Here is a 22,487-nt window from a genome sequence, read left to right on the forward strand (position 1 = left end):
TTGAGTGTGTTAGTTGAATAAGAGTGAAGTGGAAAACGAAAAGGCTAACCCGTGGCGCGGTCAATTGAGCTAGGATTACGCAGCTTGCCGAATTCAGTGGCTGTATGAGCTATAAGATAATTCGATACCGTTGCAATAGTTTTAGGACCTTGGCTGCATTGGGCTTTCACACAAATGCTCCGGGCACACAGCTACTATCACCACACCGCAGTTTCAGCGTGAAATCAAGTTGTGAACCAATGCGTCTTTCCGAGCCTGAAGATAACCAGATTTCTACAAAAGCTGTATTTCTTTCAATGACGGACCACATCACAACACAATCATCTAACGACAGACATTCAGCGGTGGAAATGCCTCCACAATGTGAGGAAGCGCCATCATTGCACTAAAGAGTCGCCCAAAGGTGACGAGCAGACGAAGCCCGTACGTTGCGGGTGGCAGTGATATGGTTCCTCAGTTTGTACGCGTTCTTCTGCACCGGACGGCAGTCACCGGGCACATAACACGGCGCCCAAAAACAGTGACTAACACCCAACGCTGGTTAATGCGTTTTTCACATATTGCACACGAGTCCTTCGTCCGTCAAAAAGGTGTCCGGTGCGAACACACTGATCGATTCGATGCTCTACACATAAACATTTAGAATGGAAATGAGCTGTTGCACAGGACATCACATACATCAGCTGTTCAGTGCTGAATGCTTAAATAAAAATGACCAATAATTATAGCACCTTAGTGCCAAACGACAAAGGGACAAAGCGACCTAAAACGTACACAAAACATTCCACCGCCGGCAAGAGCCGTCGGTGTGAGGACAACAAAATATAGCAAGCTCTCCAATATCGCGACAGATCAAGTTGATATCACATACAGAAAAAAAACAATCGTACGTTTGACTAATTACAATATCCATCATCCGGTCTTCATATCCTGGAAGATTCCTTACAGAAGCATCCAGCCCATAAGGCAGACACACACATCAAATAATATGGTCGACCATCCGCGGAGCTGATTCTTCTGATAGGCTGGAATGAATAAAATGCAAACAGCACCAATCCACGAAATGCGACTAAAGACTTGCTAACTTGCTAAATGCGACCTGCTAAATGTAATAGACTGCTGCGACGGCTTCCAGCTATTGCCACATACCCAAATCAATTATTTATTGGAGCCACCCCACTTACCCAGGGTTACGGATTACAGGATATGGGTCTGTGAGCGGGGTCTGTAGAGCCTGTCGCAGCCGGCGTGGGCAGGTCCGTACAGCACACGGCTCTCCAGGTCGGCCCGCGCCGCCATCCGGTCAAATGTGGCCGACCGGTCACCTGACCTGGGGGTGAGGTGAACGAACGTGAGATAATAGCGGAGAACGATTTTAGAACGTTCGTTTGAGGAGTCATGCACCGCAAAAACCGTATCTCGGTGAGTGCTAGGACGGACATCTCCCTGATCTGTTGTATACCTAGTCGAGTAACGGGAAGCCGCTCCGCCGGATTCGCTACATGTGAACCAAATATCACATCCAGCTAATGCCATACTGATACGTGACACGCCACATATTTATAACAGTAAACAGACCCTCCCTTTACCCCGGCAGTCGCGCCCCGCTATGCAGGAAATGACCCAGCAGTGTCAACCCATGACACCGCAGCTGTAGTTAACCTACGGCCTCACCTGACAGCCTGTCGCAGGTTGGCGGCCACGTGGGCCAGGTGCCGAGACGACATGACGGCCATGTCGCGCTGCTGTACAAACTGCTCCACGCGGGCCTCGTCCAGGCGCAGCTTGAAGCGCGCCTCGTCCAGCACCTGCTCCTCCATCTGACGGATACTGTAAGGCAGACATAACAGTTATCATTCTGCTAACAGGGAGCCTGTCATGTAAACACGCTACCCAAAATAGTCCCTGACGCAGCGAATAGCGATTCTAGGTTTGCAACGAGCTTACCAAATTATATCAGGTTCCTTTAGACATCATGCAAGCAACCTTTTAGTCATGATGAAAGATAACCTGGCGTTCTGCAGTCGAGCACACGATAAGGTTGGAGTTACTTCAGCATGAGACCACTCCATTTCCCCTAGCGTCGAGTACCCCTTCCTTCCCAGCATGTCGCTTTGTTACCCTTCCCTCCAGACTCCAGAGCCCCCTGTCGCTTATTCACTATCACTCTCCTGCCACTATCTTTATCCTCTATCACTCACTGTCGCAGTGCCTGCTGGTGTCTGCTCTGTCTGGTCAGGTTCTCCCGACTGACAGCCAGCCGGCGACTCTCCGCCAGCTGGCGGGCGACCCGCTCGGCCCGCTGCTGGTCCCGCTGCAGCCGGGCAGCTGCCTCCCTCCCCCGGCCAGCCGACAGCTGCAGCTGCCGCTGCCGCGCCTCCCGCGCCTGCCGGCGACGCTCGCTCTCCGTCGCGCTGTGAGGAGAGATGGGCGACTGAATATAGCCTATCTACTATGGTAAATCAAGGCTGGAGACATGCGAATTGAAACTAGAAATGTTGAAATCTGCCGGGTCTACCAGTTATCCAGCAAAGACTTAAGGGCGAAGCTGATATACATTTTCAGGAATTCAAAAACAGCTGTGGTAAACGCATAGCATTATAAATCATATTGCAATCAGGCTTCTCTAAACAGCCAGTGTCGTGAAGTAACGGTGAGTCCACCAACAAAATATTGAACTAGATGACACATGAGTCGCAGAGTACAGCCGACTGCGTGCGTACCTTTTGACGGCGGCGTGCGCGCGTCTGCCGCGCTCCAGGCGGCGCTGGTTCTCGGCGGCCGACTGAATCCGCCGGCTGAGCTCCTCCCAGACCTTCTGACTGCGCCTCTCGGCCGCATCGCCCAGCCGCTGGATCCGCTCCTCACTGAGTGCCAGCCAGCTGGCGTTCAAAGAAGATACGTGCTGAAACGGTACAGAGATGTCAGACACGGTACGGCTGGATCCGCTCCTCACTCAGCGCCAGCTAGCTGGCGTCCAGCTCAGATACGTGCTGTAACGGTGGCAACAGAACAGTGAGACGTAGTACCGCTAGACCCGCAGCTACTCTCTAATTGGTATTGTGTCTAATCCTAGCCTAGCCTAGCTCTCAACCTAGAATAGTCTAGCACTCTCCTAATGCTTTCTCGGTATTCAGAGTACATTCATATTCAGGGTACAGCTGGTCAAAAGAAGCCGATGAAGTGTGCGAAGTACACGTCAGAATCCGTTCCGTTCATCCTTGGTACTTCTTCTTGAAGGTAACCAGCCGACATGTGTCTCAAGGAGCAGGAGCTCAGTGGACAGTCTGCACCCAAAAAGGTTCCGAACATTATCTCATATCGTCGCAGTCCTGAACCGAGGCCGCGGAATGCTGCGGTTATAGTCATATGTTATGCGGTACAGTATACCTTGCAGGTATTAACACTAGCGCCATCTATTGAGAGATAAGTACAACATTGACAACATGGCATGGCGTGGCAGTGACAACTGTGTAATATAGTCATCTTTGCAAAGCAGTGGGAATTTAAAAGAGCTTAGTGTCTGTGCCAGAAATCTATGCTATCCGTTTGACTTTCATTTCTCCTGCAATATCATCCTAACAGCACTCATAGCAAAACCATTCATCATGTCGTCACTCATCAGTACAGAACGTGATGTAAAAAAGCATGTGCATGCATTCCCTTCTTTTTTCCCACCTCTTCACTCCTCCAATGACTGCTCTGGGTAGGTCGCCGGCCCCATCCCGACTGACTTAGATACACGGCCGCCCGTCCGTCTGCCGCCCACTATTCTGACCTAGGTGCCTAACCCTATCCCAACTCCTATCCCATCCTGACCTGAGTGCGGGCCGTCTCGATGTCGTTCCTGCGCCGCTCGGTCTCGTCCATGCGCCGCTGCAGCCGCCGCTGCTGCTCCCGGCGCCGCTCCCGCTCCTCCGACTCCAGCTGCTCCCGCTGCTGAGCCGTCAGCAGCTGCTGCTGCTGCTCCCGGCGCCGGCGCTCCGCCAGCTGCTCGTCCTGTCGGTGGGTGGGCGGCTAGATAAGGGACTGCGGATAGGCTGTCTGTGCTGAATATATCATTATCGTCTAGTGTCGTCTGTCGACAGAATCCTCTGGCTGATAGGCGATGCCTCACAGACACATCCGACACCTACTCTACTACTCACCACCGGGTTGTACGAGAGACGCCCTCATAATCCCTCGATAACCCACCTTCCTCCCTCGCTGTGCGGCCAGCTCCAGCGCAGCGCGCTCCTCCCGTCCCCGTATCAGCGCCGTCAGGTTTTCCAGGCTCTGGGAGTGCTGCTGCTGGAGCTCCTCCCGTCGCCGGCGACTCTCCCAGGCCTCCGCCCGGCGGCGCGCCAGAACCGCCTCCTCGCGGCGCTCTTGGCGCTCCGACTGGCGGCGCAGCTCCTGCAGACACTCCTGCCGCCAGCGCTGGTGCTCCTCGACAGCGTGCCGCTCCTGGAGCCGCTCCTGCTCCTGGCGACGGGACATGAGCTCCAGGATGCGCCGGTCGGATGGACGGACACGCAGCTCAGAGTCGCTGCCGGACACGGAAGTGAGCCCCGGTCAAGGGTGAACCGGGAAACTGCGTATGAAGACTGAGCACAGGGAGCCAGAAGTGGATCGGGAGCCGAGCATTAGCACTAAACACACGAAATGCTGACTATGGCTACCATACATTCCAGAAGCCAGATAATCTGCTTACTGTAACATTTCCAACAGCATGCCAAAGTCATAACGATTGTAACAAAGTAATTAAGAGTCAGAGGTAGAATAGTGAGGGAGCTAAGCTAACGCAATCAACCACAGCAAACGTCATACAAAAGCTGGCAGTGACAACGCGAAGACAACAGTAATGGCCACAATATCCCCACTAGTAACTACACAGGGTAACTACAGGGTACTACTAGTAACTACAGTGTACGTCCTAACACTGAAATGACGCTGACAGTGAACTTGGTGCACGGAGTCTGGTAGCTGCTGTATCCGGCTGGCTGCCAAAGCCCGTCTGTAATGATGGTTTACCACGGACAGCTGGACGGGACGACACTGCATGCTGTACAGTGTATGTACAGTGTACCATTGCACATGACTGGAAAATGGGAAGGGTGACGGCTACGGGTCGACAGTGCAGACCGATATGGTACAATCATAGCAGCGGCTGCGACTGCCTGACGTAGTGATTATTTCTGGGCTAGAATAGCCGCGACAGGCTAGTCAATGCTGCAGCTATGACAGGCTTTCTCTTACGTAGAGAAGACAGTGCCAAACTGACAAAATGGGAGCTAGGATGAAAGGGTGCACCGGAATAACTACAACGGCGATCTGGTAACGAATGCCGTGACAGGCTGTGGCAGATAGTCACAGTAGCGGGTGGGCTGGGTAACTACAGCTGAGGTTGTGATTTGACAGGCTGCCACAGCAGGCTGTGGATGCTCTGCCAGGCTGCCACTTCTGTCGGCTGTGACGGCTGTGGGCGGGTGGCACCGTGACGGCTGTGTCAGGCTGACACAGTGGCAGCCTGCTAGTAAAGGCTGTGATACACTTTCACAGTGCAGTAACTATTATAAACCAGCGGGCGTGTCGGGCCATCTGCCATTAGCCGATGCTGTGGTAGGTCCGGTCATGTAGGCCTGAAAGCCGCCGCTTTGGCAGTTAGTCTGGCAGCTGTGGTAAGCCAGCTGCCGTGCCGGGCTGACACAGCAGACGACATGGCTCCAAACCTACCCACCTGACGTCGAGGTGCCGCAGGGACGCCAGGTCAGCCACGGAGACCGTGCGTAGGGACGGTACGGAGCTCCAGGCCACACTGGCGGCGTGGGCGCGCACAGACACCCAGTCACACGCCCCACTCCCGGTACAGCCATAAACACTACAGTAATAGTGATTGAATTATCTCCTCCCCCAGCGTCCAGTCCCCCAGCAACAAATGGAAAGGTTTTTAGAGTGTTAGAGTGGCGTTGGCAAAGGCAGCTAGGCTAGGTGGCCAGAGAATCCTTAAAATGGACATAAAAAAATTCAGTCGCACATTTTGCTACCTTATAGTAGCACTTGAGTTGTGAGGTTAAGCTGACACTACAATCAGCTAACTAATCGGGGATATTCAGACTAATGAAACAGACATCGAGAGAACTGAGACTAAAAAGTCCTGGGAAGCACCAGTTCGCCTCTCTCAGTCGCCCTTATTTGATCACAACGGCAAGCAGCAGTACCTACCTGTTCTCGGCGCCAGACATCGTCGCAGTGTCGTGCCGCCGCCCCTCCGCCTTTAAATGCGGCGTAGAGCACCTAGAGGCTAGACGAGGCGGGGGCAGCAGAGAAGCGGTCAGAGGGGCTAGCTAGAGCAGCAGTAAGCACAGTTGTTCGTCTGGCGTACGGAGAGAGAAGTTCTAGCGATACGGGTAGCGGCCAGCCTACAGCACAAGAAACTGCCTCGTGCGCAGGGTACGATGAGTCAGCTCAAGGTATACACTGGTGACGGGTACTAGCCAGCATATCCATTCTGAAAGCATTTGTGGATATATACACAGGACGCTGGCTTGACTTCTAGCAGAATCTGATCCCAAACATCCCTTTTTAGATAGCCGCACAGCAAAAGAAAACAAAAATAAAAATGAAGCGCGGGGTACAGGCGCGACTGGCCAACGCAAACAAATTCAGCCTGGTAGCTCTTCACAAGTCAGGTCTCTTACCTTTGGACCGTGATGAGGCCGACGTGGCACGAGATCGAGGTGCGGCTTTGCGCGCCGACGGTGCTGCCTCTGGCGGCCGTCCAGAGAACGTGACGGAGACTGGCCTGGAGCGGCGCTGGCGGCCCCCGGACGGAGCTGACAGGCCGGGCGAGGAGCGCAGCTCCAGTCTGATGTCGGCCGCGCGCGAGTCTTCCATCCGATACCAGTCCGGTTCACCGTCCCCTTCCTCAGCAGCGGCGCCGGAGTCACTGTCAGAGTCACTACGCCCTCCGACCCCCCTCGGCGCGAGGGGTGACTCCTCCCGGTAGTGGGACGACTCGTAGTCCTCGCGACCCACCTCGTCCTCGGATTCCTCCCCGCCCTCTGCTCTGTCCTCATCTGAGCTCGGATTACTTTCTCCGACCGCATCCCGTCTGTGAGAATACGCTCCTTCTTCAGGAAGGCCACCATCCCTATCCCCTTCCCCACGGACCCATTCGTCGGCGGCATGCTCGTCCTCAGACCGTCTGTCCTCGTCCCTGAGCATGTCGGTCCTCGTCCTCCACAACACTGTCCTCCCCTCGACCGGGACTCGGCGTCTGTCTACCGTCCTCCCGAGCACCACCACCATCGTCCTCGTCCTCGCTAGACCAAACGTCCTCCCGTATTTCGTCCTCCGAGGACAGATCCCCGTCGTCTCCAGGAACGTCCGTAAAGTATTCGCCACTCCGGTCCAGACCTGAAAGAAAAGTAGCGAGATCAATGGTACGGCACGCCAAAGAACGCGGAACAAATTACACTTATGTGATCATATGTGATCGTAGTCGACACAATTCATATCGGGCGCAACACACTAGGTACGGTGTGCACTGTGCAGCTGTGCCCATATGAATCTGATTGTGCTTTCGCTCAACAATTACGCACCTCCCCAGCTGACCGACTTTGTGCGTGAGAGGGCGGCGGAGCGCGGGCTGGCCGTGCGACTGGAGGACGACATGACGGCCGCAGCCGGAGGGAGCAGGTCCGGGCGGACGCCGCCGGCGCACCGGCGAGCTGCGCACCGCCCGCGGCCACCGGGCCGGCGCAGGGAGCGGCACACCTGCTTCAGACGCAGCTTCCGACACACCGACAGCTTCTCTGTGGTGGATGCATGTGTAAGTTAAAATACAAGTGTAGGATCAAAATTGATAAACAAGCGAAGATGAACATGAAGCAAAAAAAATCACACCATGAGACTTCCTATAAAGCATAGCCATATATACTGGTGACAAACAATGGTCAGCTATTAACCACACCACAAGCTTACCTTGTCTGGCTCGCTCATGCCTCTCATACTGGTAGACAACATCCCTAAGTGGAAGGTGAGGCAGCTCCTGTTCATATTCATCCAGTGACTTGTACAACAGCTCACAAGGCTGGTGTGGAGAACAGAAGAAGTTGATGGGTAAAATAGAATATTGGAACTGTTATGTGTATGTGTATTAGGTCTTTGAGAGGAAAGAGAGGGCTGGATCAGATGGGGTGGATCAGAAAGAAAGGAAGAGAGTGGGACAAGGGATAAGAGAGGGGGAAATGAGGGATGGAAAATGTAAGGGAGAGGAATAGGAAAAGATGAGAGATAAGGTCTCAGTCTAAGGTAAAGACAGGCAAGACCAGCAATTAATTTAAACCCATGTACATTGACATTGACAAGCCAGCAAACTGAAAAAAAGAGCACAGTGCAATTAAGACAAGACCTTTGAGCTTAATTACTACAGGCATTTGAATTTCCAGCAAGGCCCAAGCACTGGCCACAGCTATGAATTAATATCTAAAGCTCAATTAAAATGCACTTCAATAACACATTTAAAATATTATTCTCTACATACCTTAATCCCAAGTTTATGACAAGCCTTAAGTGATCTTGGACTAGTAATTATGTAGGGAGAATCTTCATGTTGTGGAAGGTCAAAATTATACAGATTGAGGTAGACTGCATCATGAGGCATCAGAGCAGGCTTCAACAAAATATTCTGAAAACATGAACATGCTGATGTCACTTATAAGTTATAAGTACTTGAGCACCTCACTGATGGAATAAGCATTGAATAGCTGAGTAACAGTGAAAAGATAAATAGCATGGAGAAGAGATCTTTGAGCCCCAAAAGAAAGCAACTCAGATTGATATTTAACCCGCGCGGGGCTGGGGGGGGGTAAATTTTACCCCCCCTCGCGAATTTTTGCGATATCTCAAAAACGGCGGCGCGCAGCGCCGCCAAACTTTCGGTACCTTTTCTTACATCAATTTGACACGTCCCCTGAAAATTTGAGCGAAATCCGTCGGAAATTTTTTAAAAAATTGACGTTTTAGTGACGTCATGTTCGTCATTTTCGCCTCAAAAACGGCAAAAGTTCAAACGCCGCTAACATCTTCATTTTTAAAGGAATCAAGACGTAACAAAAAAGGTTATACGTAATTTTACTTTGTCTATCAAATGGCTATCTCGGTTTTTTGAATATTTTGGATTTTGGCCTAAATTTTTTCAAAAAACTGACTTTTTTGGGAAAATCATTATAAAATCCAAAATTTTGAGTCTATCGAAAAAACCGGAATATATGTCAGAGAAGTGGTCTATGTGCACCTACATACCAAATTTTAGAAGAATCGGTTCAAAAATGTGGGAGTTATTCAAAATTTTATGACGTCACGACACACAAAATTTTTGAAAAATGACTTTTTTGGAAGTTCTAGACCTCGTACGGAAACAAAAATAGCACCATTCGATTCGCCGTGATAAACTGCATCAGATAGACACCTTTTTAGGCCTTAACAACCAACTTCAAAATTTGACCTCACTTGACCTGACCTTGACCTGACCTCGACCTGAAATTCATCCAGAGGTGGTCCATATCACTTATTGAGTGTGCCTATTGAATTCTATGAGTAAAATGACCCATAAAACATGTGTCGCACATGCCCTTTTCTATATTTTGTTTTTTGGTGACCTGACCTGACCTGACCTGACCTTGACCTTGACCTCTGAATGATATTGTATGCAACGAATATTGTCTTGGTAGCCTAAGAACACGTTTTGGGCGATCAGTCTCAGTCCATGACTCCATTCTTCGGCAACTACGGTGCAAGGCCGATACTGTAGAAACTTGCAATTTGTACCCTTGACCTGACCTTGACCTTGACCTCAAACTTTAAATTAAGTACATGTTTTTAGTAGTTCGTGATGAGAGCTTTCGATTGGCGTTTGAATTTTCCAAATCGGACCGTTAGTTCGGGAGATAACAGGGGGGGTAAAATTTACCCCCCCCCCCAGCCCCGCGCGTTCGGCTGGAGACCCCAGCCCCGCGCGGGTTAATTGTAGCTGTATGTAGCCTGTAGGTGACCTGGCAATCTGTCCCTTACACACAGTAAACACAGTAATACTAAGGGAAACAGGGCTAAAACATTTTTGCTGAACCCATCTCAGCTTTTGTTGTTTTGCTATGTTAGACACTTTTGGTCTGAAGACCATTTCAGGGCCAGAAGTGGGGAAAATGATAGGAAATAGGGGGAGACACTGGTCTGGGCGACTGGCAAGCTGGGGCACCCTGGTGAGTTGCTGGCAACAATGCTAGGGCTGAGCCTGTCTTGAGGACCGACCAACTAGCCCCCCCCCCCAGGCACTCACCTCATGACCTCACCCAGCTACGGGCTAGCTCTTACAGGCATTTCCGCATGGGATTTAGTTGCCTGTCCAGCCTGGAGCATGGGCCCGAGGCATAGAGGAGAAGGATATGTCAGCCCTGAGGATGGAAAAGAGGGAATGTTATCCCATTCCCATCACAGCTTCATTCAAGCATTCATATAAGTACCAGCAGCATTCTTGAAACTAACAGGCATCCAGGCCAGTAATCCAAAAATTCCCAATATAAATATGTATCCCCCAAGCAATGCATGCTGCATATAATCAAAAAATTGCCCATATAGTATCCCAACCCTGTCTCCCACCAACACAAGCACGGAATGTAGCAAGAGAAGAGAACTAACCAAGAACTAACACAAGACTGCATTCTATGACCGTGGACTGCACAAGACTCTTGACAAGACTGAAAAACAACTGAGAAAAAGGAGAAGCTTGTTTGAAACCGTTGCCTAGGAACGAAGGAGCACCAGTCAATTACGAAACAATACTGTTTTTGTTTGATTGATTTTTAGGCTTGTTTCCTCATTAGATGTTGTATCATAGTTGTAGTGTCTTTAAATAAAATATTGATTGACAATTACTCCTTTTATTTTTTATTCTTAGGACGAAATGACAGCATTGTGGTACGTTTTTGACAAGAACGTCGGGCTCATTTTTGATACATATCTGAAGTTTGTGTGACCAAAACTGACGCACTTTTCCCATCAGCTGAGTGGTAAACTCAAGGCTATATAAACCAGGTAGAACGCTCCGGGAAAAAAGTTGGAAACAATAAATTAGTTGCGGCATTCCCTGATGACGCGAATGTGGGTCAGCGGCCGGCGGCCGGCCGCCGCTAACACTGTATGAGGAGGAATGCGCGGAACTTTTGCTTGTTGGTGATTGCGCTAGGCAGTTAAATGGTAATATTAGGATATGTTTCGAAAGTAAATTGAACGACGCTTCGAACGCCGTCAATGAATTTGCGATACGACGACTATTTGTTTAGTTAGAGCCGGCGAACTTTTACCTTCCGACCCCGCGGGGAGGCGATATGGTGCCACGCTGGCGGTTTTTACGATAGCTCAAAATTCTTTTGAGATAAAGAGATGAAATTTGACATGTCCTATCTTTTGATCAAGCTGGATCTTATGGTACAAGTCGCATATTCAAGGTACGTCAGGTTGTTGACCTATGTTGTCGCTCGTGAGCCTCTGCACAGTCCAAAAACAACGCAATCTCTGAACACTCAGTGCCAAGAAATCCTTCACAGAAAGATGACACTTGGCAGAAAAAAGAGCTGTCGGTTTCTTACCGTTCGTATGTTTCGTGTTTTCACAAGAGTTTAGTAAGGTCAGGTCCGCCACGTGACCTCCCCTCAAAACTACTATCATAGAAGCGTTTATCAATCGCCGGAAATCTTAGCCAATCCCTCTGGACACTGGATCCATATCCACATGGGGCCCTCCTGACTGGCCACTCCCTCTGAAATCCACAATAACATTGGGCTGCGGCCACGGTTATGTATTAATGCTTTTCACTAACAGAAATACAACAATTTCAACCAGCATAGTGCACGCCGCCACAACAGTCCGACCCACGTCCCTGATATCGACTAGCACCCGGCCGGATGCACATACACGGAGCCAATCAGTCCGAATGTGACCTGCAGCTTACAATTGCTGTGTCGCATGGCGCATGGCACAGGACGATTCCTAGCAGCTGTCGGCTGGAGTGGAGAAACAGCACGTTGCGACACACCGCGCCGGCGACAGAGCTCAGCAGGGCTGGTTGGAGGCTGGAGCCGGAGGTAAGGGCGGACACAGGCACAGACATTGCAGGACAAATAACAGGATGTCAGTTAGGGATATAATTCAAGACGAATGATTCAAGACGGACTGAAATAATACACATTTTGCTCACTTGGATACCCACTTCAAACTTGACGTTTATAGCACCACGGAAACAATGGGCACACAGGAAAGAAACAAAAGATGAGGGTTTTTTAACTCAAGGAAGTAAAACAGCCCGAAGTGCAAACAAGCACATACTTTTGGTAATAGCTATCAGCTGTCCTATACTCCTCTTCTCCCTTCATCAACTACAGGACACATTTGAAGCATCATATATAGCACCAATGTCCATAACAAAAGCTTGCAAGTAGTTTTATGAAGCCAAGGGAAATGTGCACTGCCTACATCATGCATGTAAACTCAAAATTACACACGCATGACAAAGGAAGCTTATGTAAAGAGAATAGTTGACAAAAGCATTTCAGGTTAAAATTATTCAAAACTGCACACAGGGCAAACATAAAAAGCAGCAAGTGTACTGTTCTGTTATGCTAAGAAATAGTCCAAAACAAAATACAATCTTTTCATGTTTGAACTGGTTGTTCTTCTATGCCCCTTCATCCATATCTTGATTACAGATGGGCTGTTACTGTAGGCTGATGAAGTGACACTTGACTGCCTTTGTGCGAGTTTCAGTTGCAGCCTCCTAGGTACTGCACTGGAAAGCAGATTGAATTGAATGCCTCTGAAAGATACGAATATAGGTTAAGTTAGCTGTAGTAGTGTCAATGATAATAGACATGACATTTTTGTCCTTTGACATACATTTGTTGCAGTACAAAAAGGTACAAAATAAATTGGTTTGTTTCAAGACACGCACACTGCACAAAGTCGCACAGACATTACACAAGTATATGAAATTGGTACACATAAAACTTGATGATTAAAAAGGTCAAAACTAGCAATAATAATTGAAGTAAAAGTTACAATCACACACAATCAATTGATTTAAAATGACTTGACATAAGTCACAAGACGCAACGCTCCTATCTATTCACTTAAGGAAAGTTTTTATGCTTTCATTATCCTCCACATATCAACCAGCTTGATACCAGGCTGTGCAATAGTCGGTACATAACCCCATGTTGCCATCTTATTAGAGCAAGTGGGGTTAGTGGTTACAACAATAATGCTAATGCCTCAAACCCACATCTGCAACCCGTACTGCAGTTTCAATCACCTTACAAGAACACCTTCAGCTTCTGGCAGTTTGATAGGCAGAATGGTAATTACTACTTTCTCCTCATATTCAAAACATATTCCCTTTATACAGATACAGTTTAGACCTGGTTATGGCAAGCATTTTCGAGAAAAGATATGATAAAAGTCCAAGACAAAGGTCGAGAGAAACAACACCAACATAAAATACCGACTATGTAGCAGTAATACTATCAAATTCATAAAAATATATACATGAGTCGATCAGAAATTCACTGTAGATTTCGAAAATGGTGTCAAATGCCACTCAAATACCCCCATTCGCATGTACGAAGCAATAAAACACTGACCTCCAGTTCCGCGTGCCATCGTAACCGGACAAATCTTCGTATGGCATTTCTTCGTCGCGCAATATTTCGTCCGCATTTCTTCGTCCGCAAATCTTCGTCGGCGCATTTATTCGTGTCGCATTACTTCGTCTCGCATTTCTTCGTAGGTGCAAAAATTCGTAGCGCATTTCTTCGTATCCGCATTTCTTCGTCGGCGCATTTCTTCGTCAAGCATTTTTTCGTCCACGCATTTCTTCGTCTACGCAAATCTTCGTCCGCATTTCTTCGTCCACGCAAATCATCGTCTGCGCAAATCTTCGTCCGCAAATCTTCGTCTCCGCAAATCTTCGTCCGCAAATCTTCGTCCGCATTTTTTCGTCCACGCATTTCTTCGTCTACGCAAATCTTCGTCCGCATTTCTTCGTCTACGCAAATCTTCGTCCCCGCAAATCTTCGTCCGCAAATCTTCGTCCGCAAATCTTCGTCCGCAAATCTTCGTCCGCAAATTTTCGTCTGCATTTTTTGTCCACGCATTTCTTCGTCCAATCAAATCTTCGTCCGCAAATCTTCGTCCGCAAATCTTTGTCTGCGCTATCTTCGTCTCCGCAAACACTCGTCCACAAATGTGGTTCAATAAAAGCATGAAGAAATATCAGACAGTCAAGTGAATGACGAATTTGATGCATGGAATGGATGATCGAAACTTTTGAAGTCAGGTAGATGAGGTCAGTCAGGTGTTAAGCTATTGTATTTGGAGCCGACAATCGTAACATTCCATATCATTTGTGTCCCGGACATTCTTTTTTTTCGCGGTCGTTGAACGACAATATAATCTCTTGTACCCTCGCCGGCAGGGATGCGGAGCCGGAGCCGGAGTCGGAGCCGGAGCCGCCGGAGCCGGCATATTTTGCCCGGAGCCGGAGCCGGAGCCGGAGCCGTGAAACAATATAGCCCGGAGCCGGAGCCGGAGCCGGAGCCGCCAAAAAAGGGGGCGACTCCGGCTCCTTTTATTTTTTGAAGAGGAAAAAAATAATTGACCTATTTCGGTTTGACAGTACAACGCAGTGAAACATATCGTACTATTGGTCTCAATATAAGTGCCCAGGCGACCTGTAGTTTTGATGCGGTGAATACCCTCACCCTCGCCACAATGCGAGTGGGGGTGGCGCTGGCTGGGAGGAGGGGTGCACTCGGCCCGAGTTGTGGCGAGGGTAAGGGTATTCACCGCATCAAAACTACAGGTCGCCTGGGCCCTTATCTTGAGACCAATAGTACGTCATGGGCCATCAAGTGAATGAAAAAGCCGAATATCCCCAGTATCCCACAGTACGCAATCAACTTCCTGTCTGCTCCTCCTCCCCCCTCACGTCTACTGCATCCCCAGGACATGAGGACCGGTCATCAGGTGACGGCCATTGTTTTGAAGCCAGTGCAGTGGACTGCGACTCCCAGCACCGTCTCTTCCCACCCCCCACCCCCCACCCCCCAATGCAGCCGAGATGGGTGTCAGCTTACGATGGTTCAGTGAACTCCGATTCGCGGCGACTGCGTTTCCAATGCCATCGCTTCCTAGTCCTTTGTTCTGCCAGTTCTCTCCGAGGTGCGTTTGCGCGGGGACGCGATGAGCCGGTCATGGCAAGAGTAGGTAACGCGTATAACCAATCCAATTTTTCTTCCACCCGTATTTAATTGATTGCATAGGGGATGTACTGAGTCGGAGCCGGAGCCGCCGGAGCCGGAGCCACCGGAGCCGGACCATTTTATTCGGAGCCGGAGCCGGAGCCGGAGCCGCCATAACATTTCACCCGGAGCCGGAGCCGGAGCCGGAGCCGATTTTTTTCTCCGGAGCCGGAGCCGGAGCCGGAGCCGTTTGAAATTTCCACGGCTCCGCATCCCTGCTCGCCGGCATAGGCGGCGGAACGGGGAGGGCACCGGGGCACCGTTCCCCTCTTTAATTTTGGCCTTTTAACAGTAGCCCTATGGGCGTTGCATGGAAAGCATATTGGACCATAAGTCGGCAGTGCCGTGCCCCCCTTAATTGAAGATGTTCCGCCGCTACTGCCCGCCGGACCTATTTGTTTTCTACGGTACACGCCGGCCGAGGGGGCGGGTACGACCCCCCATCGCCGTTTCGCCACTGGTGGAGCTAGCGCGTCGCGGAAAAAACGAGCGTGTGCGCCGTTACGAGCCGCAGAGATTAATACCCGATTTTAAGGCCTTCTAGGTCAGGGGTCGGCATACGGCCCGCGGGCCGGATCCGGCCAGGTGGGTGACGGTTGGATCCGGCCCGCGACCATCTGACGTCCGGCCCGCGGCTGGTATCAGCGACTTACATCGTGTTCCGGCCCGCCCCCCCCCCCACACACACACACCGCCTGGAAGGTTAAGCGAGTAGACCACGTGAAGCCGCCAAGTGCACGCAGCTGCAGCAGTCGTTGATGCTGCGCGCAAAAGCTGCTGACCAAATCTTACCGTTGCAAGCTTTGTCTAGAAGTAGAATTAGACAAAAACACCCGCAAATGGTGTTTATAAACTCATGAACTGTGCGAAGGAAGAACCGTTGTGCCAAAGCACATTTGAGTCACTTTTATATCGGAGTCGATTTATGAAGGAACCGCGGGTCGGAACACGATGTAAGTCGCTGATACCAGCCGCGGGCCGGACGTCAGCTGGTCGCGGGCCGGATCCAACCGTCACCCACCTGGCCGGATCCGGCCCGCGGGCCGTATGCCGACCGCTGACCTAGAAGGCCTTAAAATCGGGTATTAATCTCTGCGGCTCGTAACGGCGCACACGCTCGTATTTTTTCCGCGACGCGCTAGCTCCACCAGTGGCGAAACGGCGATGGGGGGGGGTCGTACCCGCCCCCTCGGCCGGCGTGTACCGTAGAAAACAAATAGGTCCGGCGGGCAGTAGCGGCGGAACATCTTCAATTAAGGGGGGCACGACACTGCCGACTTTTGGTCCAATATGCTTTCCATGCAACGCCCATAGGGCTACAGTGTTCTAAAATTGGATTTTGGATGGGTGTGCTGACGGAGAAAAAAAAATCGTAGGATGAGAAAAAAGGAAATAAATAACCAAAGTGCATTTGCAAAATGGTATAATGCCAATTTGTATGCCAACTGATAAACCAGGATTTCATGTCAGAATCTTGACAGGTTGTGAAACAAAAATGTGGGTGCATCAACCTGTCAAGTGACATGTAAACTGGCTGTTGGAAATACATGAAACTTTTTTTTCAGAGAGGAAGCTAAGTCGGTCATTCGTATTTTAGGGATGAAAGTATTTTCCCCATTAGGTGTAATTTGCCACCAAAAAGTCTGAAAAATGGAACACTGTAGGGCTACTGTTAAAAGGCCAAAATTAAAGAGGGGAACGGTGCCCCGGTGCCCTCCCCGTTCCGCCGCCTATGCCGGCGAGGGTACAAGAGATTATATTGTCATTCAACGACCGCAAAAAAAAGAATGTCCGGGACACAAATGAGGAATGTTACGATTGTCGGCTCCCAAATACAATAGCTTCACCTGACTGACCTCATCTACCTGTCTTCAAAAGTTTTGCTTATCCATTCCTTGCATTAAATTCGTCATTCACTTGACTGTCTGATATTTCTCCATGGTTTTATTGAACCACATTTGTGGACGAATGTTTGCGGAGACGAAGATAGCGCAGGCAAAGATTTGCGGACGAAGATTTGCGGACGAAGATTTGATTGGACGAAGAAATGCGTGGACGAAAAATGCGGACGAAAATTTGCGGACGAAGATTTGCGGACGAAGATTTGCGGACGAAGATTTGCGGACGAAGATTTGCGGGGACGAAGATTTGCGTGGACGAAGAAATGCGGACGAAGATTTGCGTAGACGAAGAAATGCGTGGACGAAAAAATGCGGACGAAGATTTGCGGACGAAGATTTGCGGAGACGAAGATTTGCGGACGAAGATTTGCGCAGACGAAGATTTGCGTGGACGAAGAAATGCGGACGAAGATTTGCGTAGACGAAGAAATGCGTGGACGAAAAAATGCTTGACGAAGAAATGCGCCGACGAAGAAATGCGGATACGAAGAAATGCGCTACGAATTTTTGCACCTACGAAGAAATGCGAGACGAAGTAATGCGACACGAATAAATGCGCCGACGAAGATTTGCGGACGAAGAAATGCGGACGAAGAATTGCGCGACGAAGAAATGCCATACGAAGATTTGTCCTGGAATCGCGTGCCATTCTCCATAGGCCACTGTGTATTAAATAACGCGTTCACTGATCGCAAAAAATGAGACCCACATATGACGCGTTTGCTACCAGCCAATCAGCGCTCGAGATGCCGAGCGCTGATTGGTGGAGAGGGCCGTCGTCAGCAGTCCATCACACGTCGTTTTCCTTGAACATGTGCGTGAGCGCTGATGCTGCTCACGGATTGTTGCCATTTTTCGTAAGCATATTTACGTCTGGACAACGAGTTGCGGGGAAAAGTGCTGATTTTGTCGCAGTTTTAGGAGTCGGTGATTAGGCTGGTTTTTTGGGTTACTTTTTCGCTCCGATTCCTGTATTTCATAGTGTTTGGCTTTTGAATATTTTAGTTCTTTCAGAGAAATATTACTTGCCTTACAGATTTTGTAAAAATGTTTCAATTTTTATAAGCCGAACGTTAGAGTCCTAAAACAATACATCAGTACTACTATTATTGTAAACAAACAAACGGAGCACCACTTGGGCTCTCCACTTGGCTCTGTTCCAAGGCCTTTTTCGAGTTCATCTGGAGGTTTTCGTACTCGTGTACTCGTGTACGTTTTGTTGGATGTCTTAAATCTCTTGTGATTGACTTATAGCATATTAAAGAAGCATGTTGACTGAAAACAATCCCAAGTATCCAGGAGGAGGCTAAGAGAGGTCCTGATCGTCCTGAGCAAGATCAAGTTGAAGTTATGAAATGTTGGTTGATAAACGCAGGTTGATCTGGCTCACTTATCAGCAATAAAAGTAAAATTAAAAGAGCTTATTGGCTAAAAACAAGCCATATTATTGCAGGAGATCAATACTGAAGAGTACGCCGAGCAGTATCAAGCCAGAAAATGTTTGCTGATGATGATTGCATATTGTCTATTGATGTATTGGGATGAATAATTAATTATAACTTATAACAGCAAGATTATAACTATGAAGCGCTGACTATGAAGTGAAAAAATCTAGAATGAGCGAACTCAGGCAGCTTTACTTTGCTATGCAGATGGTAATGTGCATTACTCAAGTGTCTGGCAAATGAAACTTTGCATTTCTTGAAAAAGGATTTCAGTAAAATTGTGAATGTGACAAGCCATGCAACGATATGATCATATAATACGTGTTAATAGTCATTCGTGACAATGATCTTTGGTCCAATATACAATAGCAAAGCTCTCAGCGCTTCTTTCTGTGGATGGCCAGAAGTGTGACTCAGGATTTAGAAGTATTAGTCTTCTTCACAGGGATGTTATAAAATGTACTGGAGGGTTATCTTCCAGCAAGGAACTTTATTTTGAGTTGGTATGAGATGTAGGCACAAGAACTTAGGTGCTTAGTGCCTATAGTTAGTAGTTGTGTAGGTTTAGTTTGGTCAGGTTAGATTAGGTTATGCTAGTTTTTAGTTAATTTGCCAGGTGTCCATAAAAAATGTGACCAGGGCGGTGTTTCACGGGATGCTGCTACCACGCTGCTATCCAATTGCACGAACTGACGTCACACTTGTGGTAGTGTTGGAGCAATGGGCCTGTTGATGTTTCCATGGAAACCCAATTTGACACGTGTATAAGCAGCGTGCTGCTATCACTGGTGAAACAGGGCCCTGACTAACCTAACCTAACCTCAATCATCACACATATTTGCAATCTACTCATAGCAGAAGCACCCAGTTATATGATAGATACTCACCATGACTCAATCTTACCTGCTAACAACTTAAAAACAGCTCGCGTCAAGCCGTTGCCAAGTTAGCTCACCTTTGCCAAGCCGCATCCATGGAAACAGCCAAATGAGGAACTGGCTCATTGGGTGGCTGGTGTCAGTCTGTGCATTGAAAGTGTTTCTTCTCTGAAGCTGCTCTGCACTGCTGTATTGCCATGTTAGATGCTCAGAAAATGTGGGAAATGATAATTGAGATACTTTAGTGCTTTGTTCATGCTCCAGACATCAACAAGTACAAATTCTGCAGGGTACACCTATGAGCTAGGTGAGTATTTTATGTGAATGTGATGTTTGACTGTAGTAAATACACAAACAAACACAGGGTCACAGTTATATTCAATCTCCACATAAACACAACAAAAACGCCCAAAGCCTCACTCCGCGAGCACACCACAAATAACGCAAGCCTTTGCAGGCACCAAAATGCTTTGATTTACAGGATAGGTATACTTTTTATATCCTTTATCCTCTGGGATCTTGCTGCCAAGTTGAAGTAAGATGACTGAACTTCAGTATTTATCAACCTTTTCTTCTTATAGCCACTGCTATACGAGAATGACTAAATGCTTGGTTTGATTGATTAACTGCCTTGAAAATTTAATGATCGATCTTCAATTCTCAATGAAGGCACAAATAAAATAGTTTCCTCTCCTCTTGGAATACACAAAACAAAATATTTAATAACTTCTTAGTGGATGGACGAGAGCCTGATGCATGTTCGCTTCATATTTTGTAACAAAAGCGCAAAAACTGCAATATAACAGCACTATATGTTTCTGGACAAAATGCAGCGGCAGTAAAACCTTCCCTGATGGCATTCATTCTTAGCCAAATGTAATGACAAAAATATTTTGTAGTAACTATTAAATTCCGGCTAAAAACAGTGCACGGTTTGAAAAAGAATCATTCCAATGACGGTCCATTCTTGCGGTCCAGAAATCGCCACTATTTCCGGCCTCTCCAACGCAACTCGTTGTCCAGACGTAAATATGCTTTTCGTAATGCTGAAGGCACGGGAGCGAACCCCCCTGGGTAAACTGAAACATATGTTTATAGCAATTACAATTTTCATAATCGCTTTTGATTTTGGTAATCGAACTAGGGTGACCCGCGTGCTCCGCAACGCGAAAAGGGGTACTTACGATCGGCGGGTGTTCGGTTGTTCTTGTGTCGGTTCGGTTATCTATCCATTTCGGTCGATTGCTTTTTGACGGCTAAACGTTTTGGTTTGTGGAAAAAATATCCACCGCATCGAGGTGCCCGTGTCTGATAAGCATGCTTTCCACTTCAGAATCTGTCAAATGTGCTTTATAATTGAGGTGCGTAGTTTTAAGACAAATGAAAGGCGTAGATAATTTTCGCTAGGACGCGTGTATTTCGAGTCTAGAACGTCATTTAATAACTGGCAGCCTGTTGCTTAAATCAACTTCGAAGTAGATTTACACAAAGCAGGTCTCCTGATTAGATCGACTCAGATTTGAGTAGAAATACACAGGAAACCGCTTTGCAGTAGATCGACTTCTGCATGTCGATTTACACACGGACCGGTCGCGCGCTAAAATCTACTCGGATCTGAGTCGATTTACACCATGACGACTCTATGCGTATGTTACGTCGGGAGTTTACACACGGACCGGTCGCGCTAAAATCTACTCGGATCTGAGTCGATTTACACCATGACGCCTCCATGCGTATGCTACGTCGGGAGTAGTTCTGACGTGATTTAATCAGGAAGACTGATTGGTGTTTCTGAAGTGCGGAGTAGTTTTGACGTGATTTAATCAGGAAGGCTAACTGGTGTTTCTGAAGTGCGGAGTACTTCTGACGTGATTTAACCCGTGATTCGCTCGTATTGATGTTTTGCAAGCCGCGAATGTATAAGGGGGTCCAACGACGCCCCCCACCCCCACCCCATTGCCTTTTGGCCCCTGATCGAGCTAGAGCTTCGCGGAAAAAAAACGAGCGTGTTGCCCGTGACGAGAGGAAGCCGATGATACCCAATTTTAAGATCTTAGGTCATTGGTCAGTTCAATGACCCACACGGGAACATCGGGACCTGTTAGAACGTCGTTAAGTGTGGCTGCCATGAGGTTTTTCGGGGTGCTGATGCCTGTTCAGGAATATCATGGTTGTTTTGTTCCCCGGGGAGCTAGGAAAGACACCATGCCGTGGGCCCTCCACGCGGACCTCCATAAGGCGATCCAGGAGCGCCGGGCAGCCAGAGACAACGTGAAGTCGGGAGACCCCAATCGAAAACCCGCTGGATCGAGGCGAAGCTCCGGGCCAGCCAGGTGGAGAAACGAGTAACCGGGACGAGCAAACGAGCAATTCCGGGACTTCGTTACGTTATACCACCGTAGTCAGCTCCCCTCCCCTTCCCAGGCGCCACGTGTGGGCGGCGGGAAGAACGCAGTGTCCGACGCAGTGGCGGCGGAACACCTTCAATTAAGGGGGGGGGGGCACTGCCGACTTTTGGTCCCATTCTTTCCATGCAACGCCCATAGGGCTAATGTTAAAATGCCAAAATCAAAGGGGACACGGTGCCCCGGTGCCCTCCCCGTTTCGCCGCCGATGGTCTGACGGACGGTACATGCCGTCTCGCTGATCAGCTGGTGTCCTAGCATTGCGGTATCTGCATTTGCGGCTCGGCCTGACACAATTTGGGGGAGGGGGGGGGGGTAAGCGTTCCTCCTTGCTCCAAATGAACACTATCACCCGGAGCCCAGGGCCCCAGCTGTACAGCAAAATCCGATAGTGTGGTCCCGGACTTGCCGCACCCGCACTCCGCAGGACGTTATGCATGGGTATACCGGACCCACTTGCCAGGTCACCACGAACAGTGCCACAGGTGGTAACACAGGTTAAACGCAACGCAATGTCTAAGCG

General features: G+C 48.9%; 1 protein-coding gene and 1 long non-coding RNA gene across 5 annotated transcripts; one reads left to right on the forward strand and one right to left on the reverse strand.

Annotated features, from left to right (window-relative positions):
* Positions 1 to 270: 270 nt before the first annotated feature.
* Positions 271 to 13,704, reverse strand: LOC122374946 (trichohyalin-like). Of its 4 annotated transcripts, none has more exons than XM_043354031.1 (12): positions 13,677 to 13,704; positions 8,528 to 8,671; positions 7,966 to 8,074; positions 7,584 to 7,796; positions 6,681 to 7,398; positions 6,205 to 6,283; positions 4,195 to 4,528; positions 3,820 to 3,999; positions 2,724 to 2,905; positions 2,202 to 2,414; positions 1,675 to 1,830; positions 271 to 1,330 (listed from the first exon to the last, which is right to left on the reverse strand). In XM_043354031.1, the coding sequence occupies exons 5-12, from the start codon at positions 7,288 to 7,290 to the stop codon at positions 1,198 to 1,200; spliced, it is 1,887 nt and encodes a 628-aa protein (XP_043209966.1). In that variant the 5' UTR covers positions 7,291 to 7,398; positions 7,584 to 7,796; positions 7,966 to 8,074; positions 8,528 to 8,671; positions 13,677 to 13,704; the 3' UTR covers positions 271 to 1,197. The 4 variants fall into 4 exon arrangements, with proteins under 4 accessions (XP_043209966.1, XP_043209965.1, XP_043209967.1 ...); XM_043354030.1 differs by lacking the exon at positions 13,677 to 13,704 and adding an exon at positions 10,681 to 10,783; XM_043354032.1 differs by lacking the exons at positions 6,205 to 6,283; positions 13,677 to 13,704 and having other exon boundaries at positions 8,528 to 8,677.
* A 4,441-nt stretch (positions 13,705 to 18,145) lies between these two features.
* LOC122374938 lies at positions 18,146 to 19,058 on the forward strand. Its single transcript, XR_006255307.1, has 2 exons — positions 18,146 to 18,445; positions 18,690 to 19,058. It is a non-coding gene; the product is annotated as an uncharacterized LOC122374938 (long non-coding RNA).
* The last annotated feature ends 3,429 nt before the right edge of the window (positions 19,059 to 22,487 follow it).

The sequence above is a fragment of the Amphibalanus amphitrite genome, unplaced genomic scaffold (assembly GCF_019059575.1).
Source record: "Amphibalanus amphitrite isolate SeventyFive unplaced genomic scaffold, NRLGWU_Aamphi_draft 001744F_arrow, whole genome shotgun sequence".
NCBI classification, from domain to species: domain Eukaryota; kingdom Metazoa; phylum Arthropoda; class Thecostraca; order Balanomorpha; family Balanidae; genus Amphibalanus; species Amphibalanus amphitrite.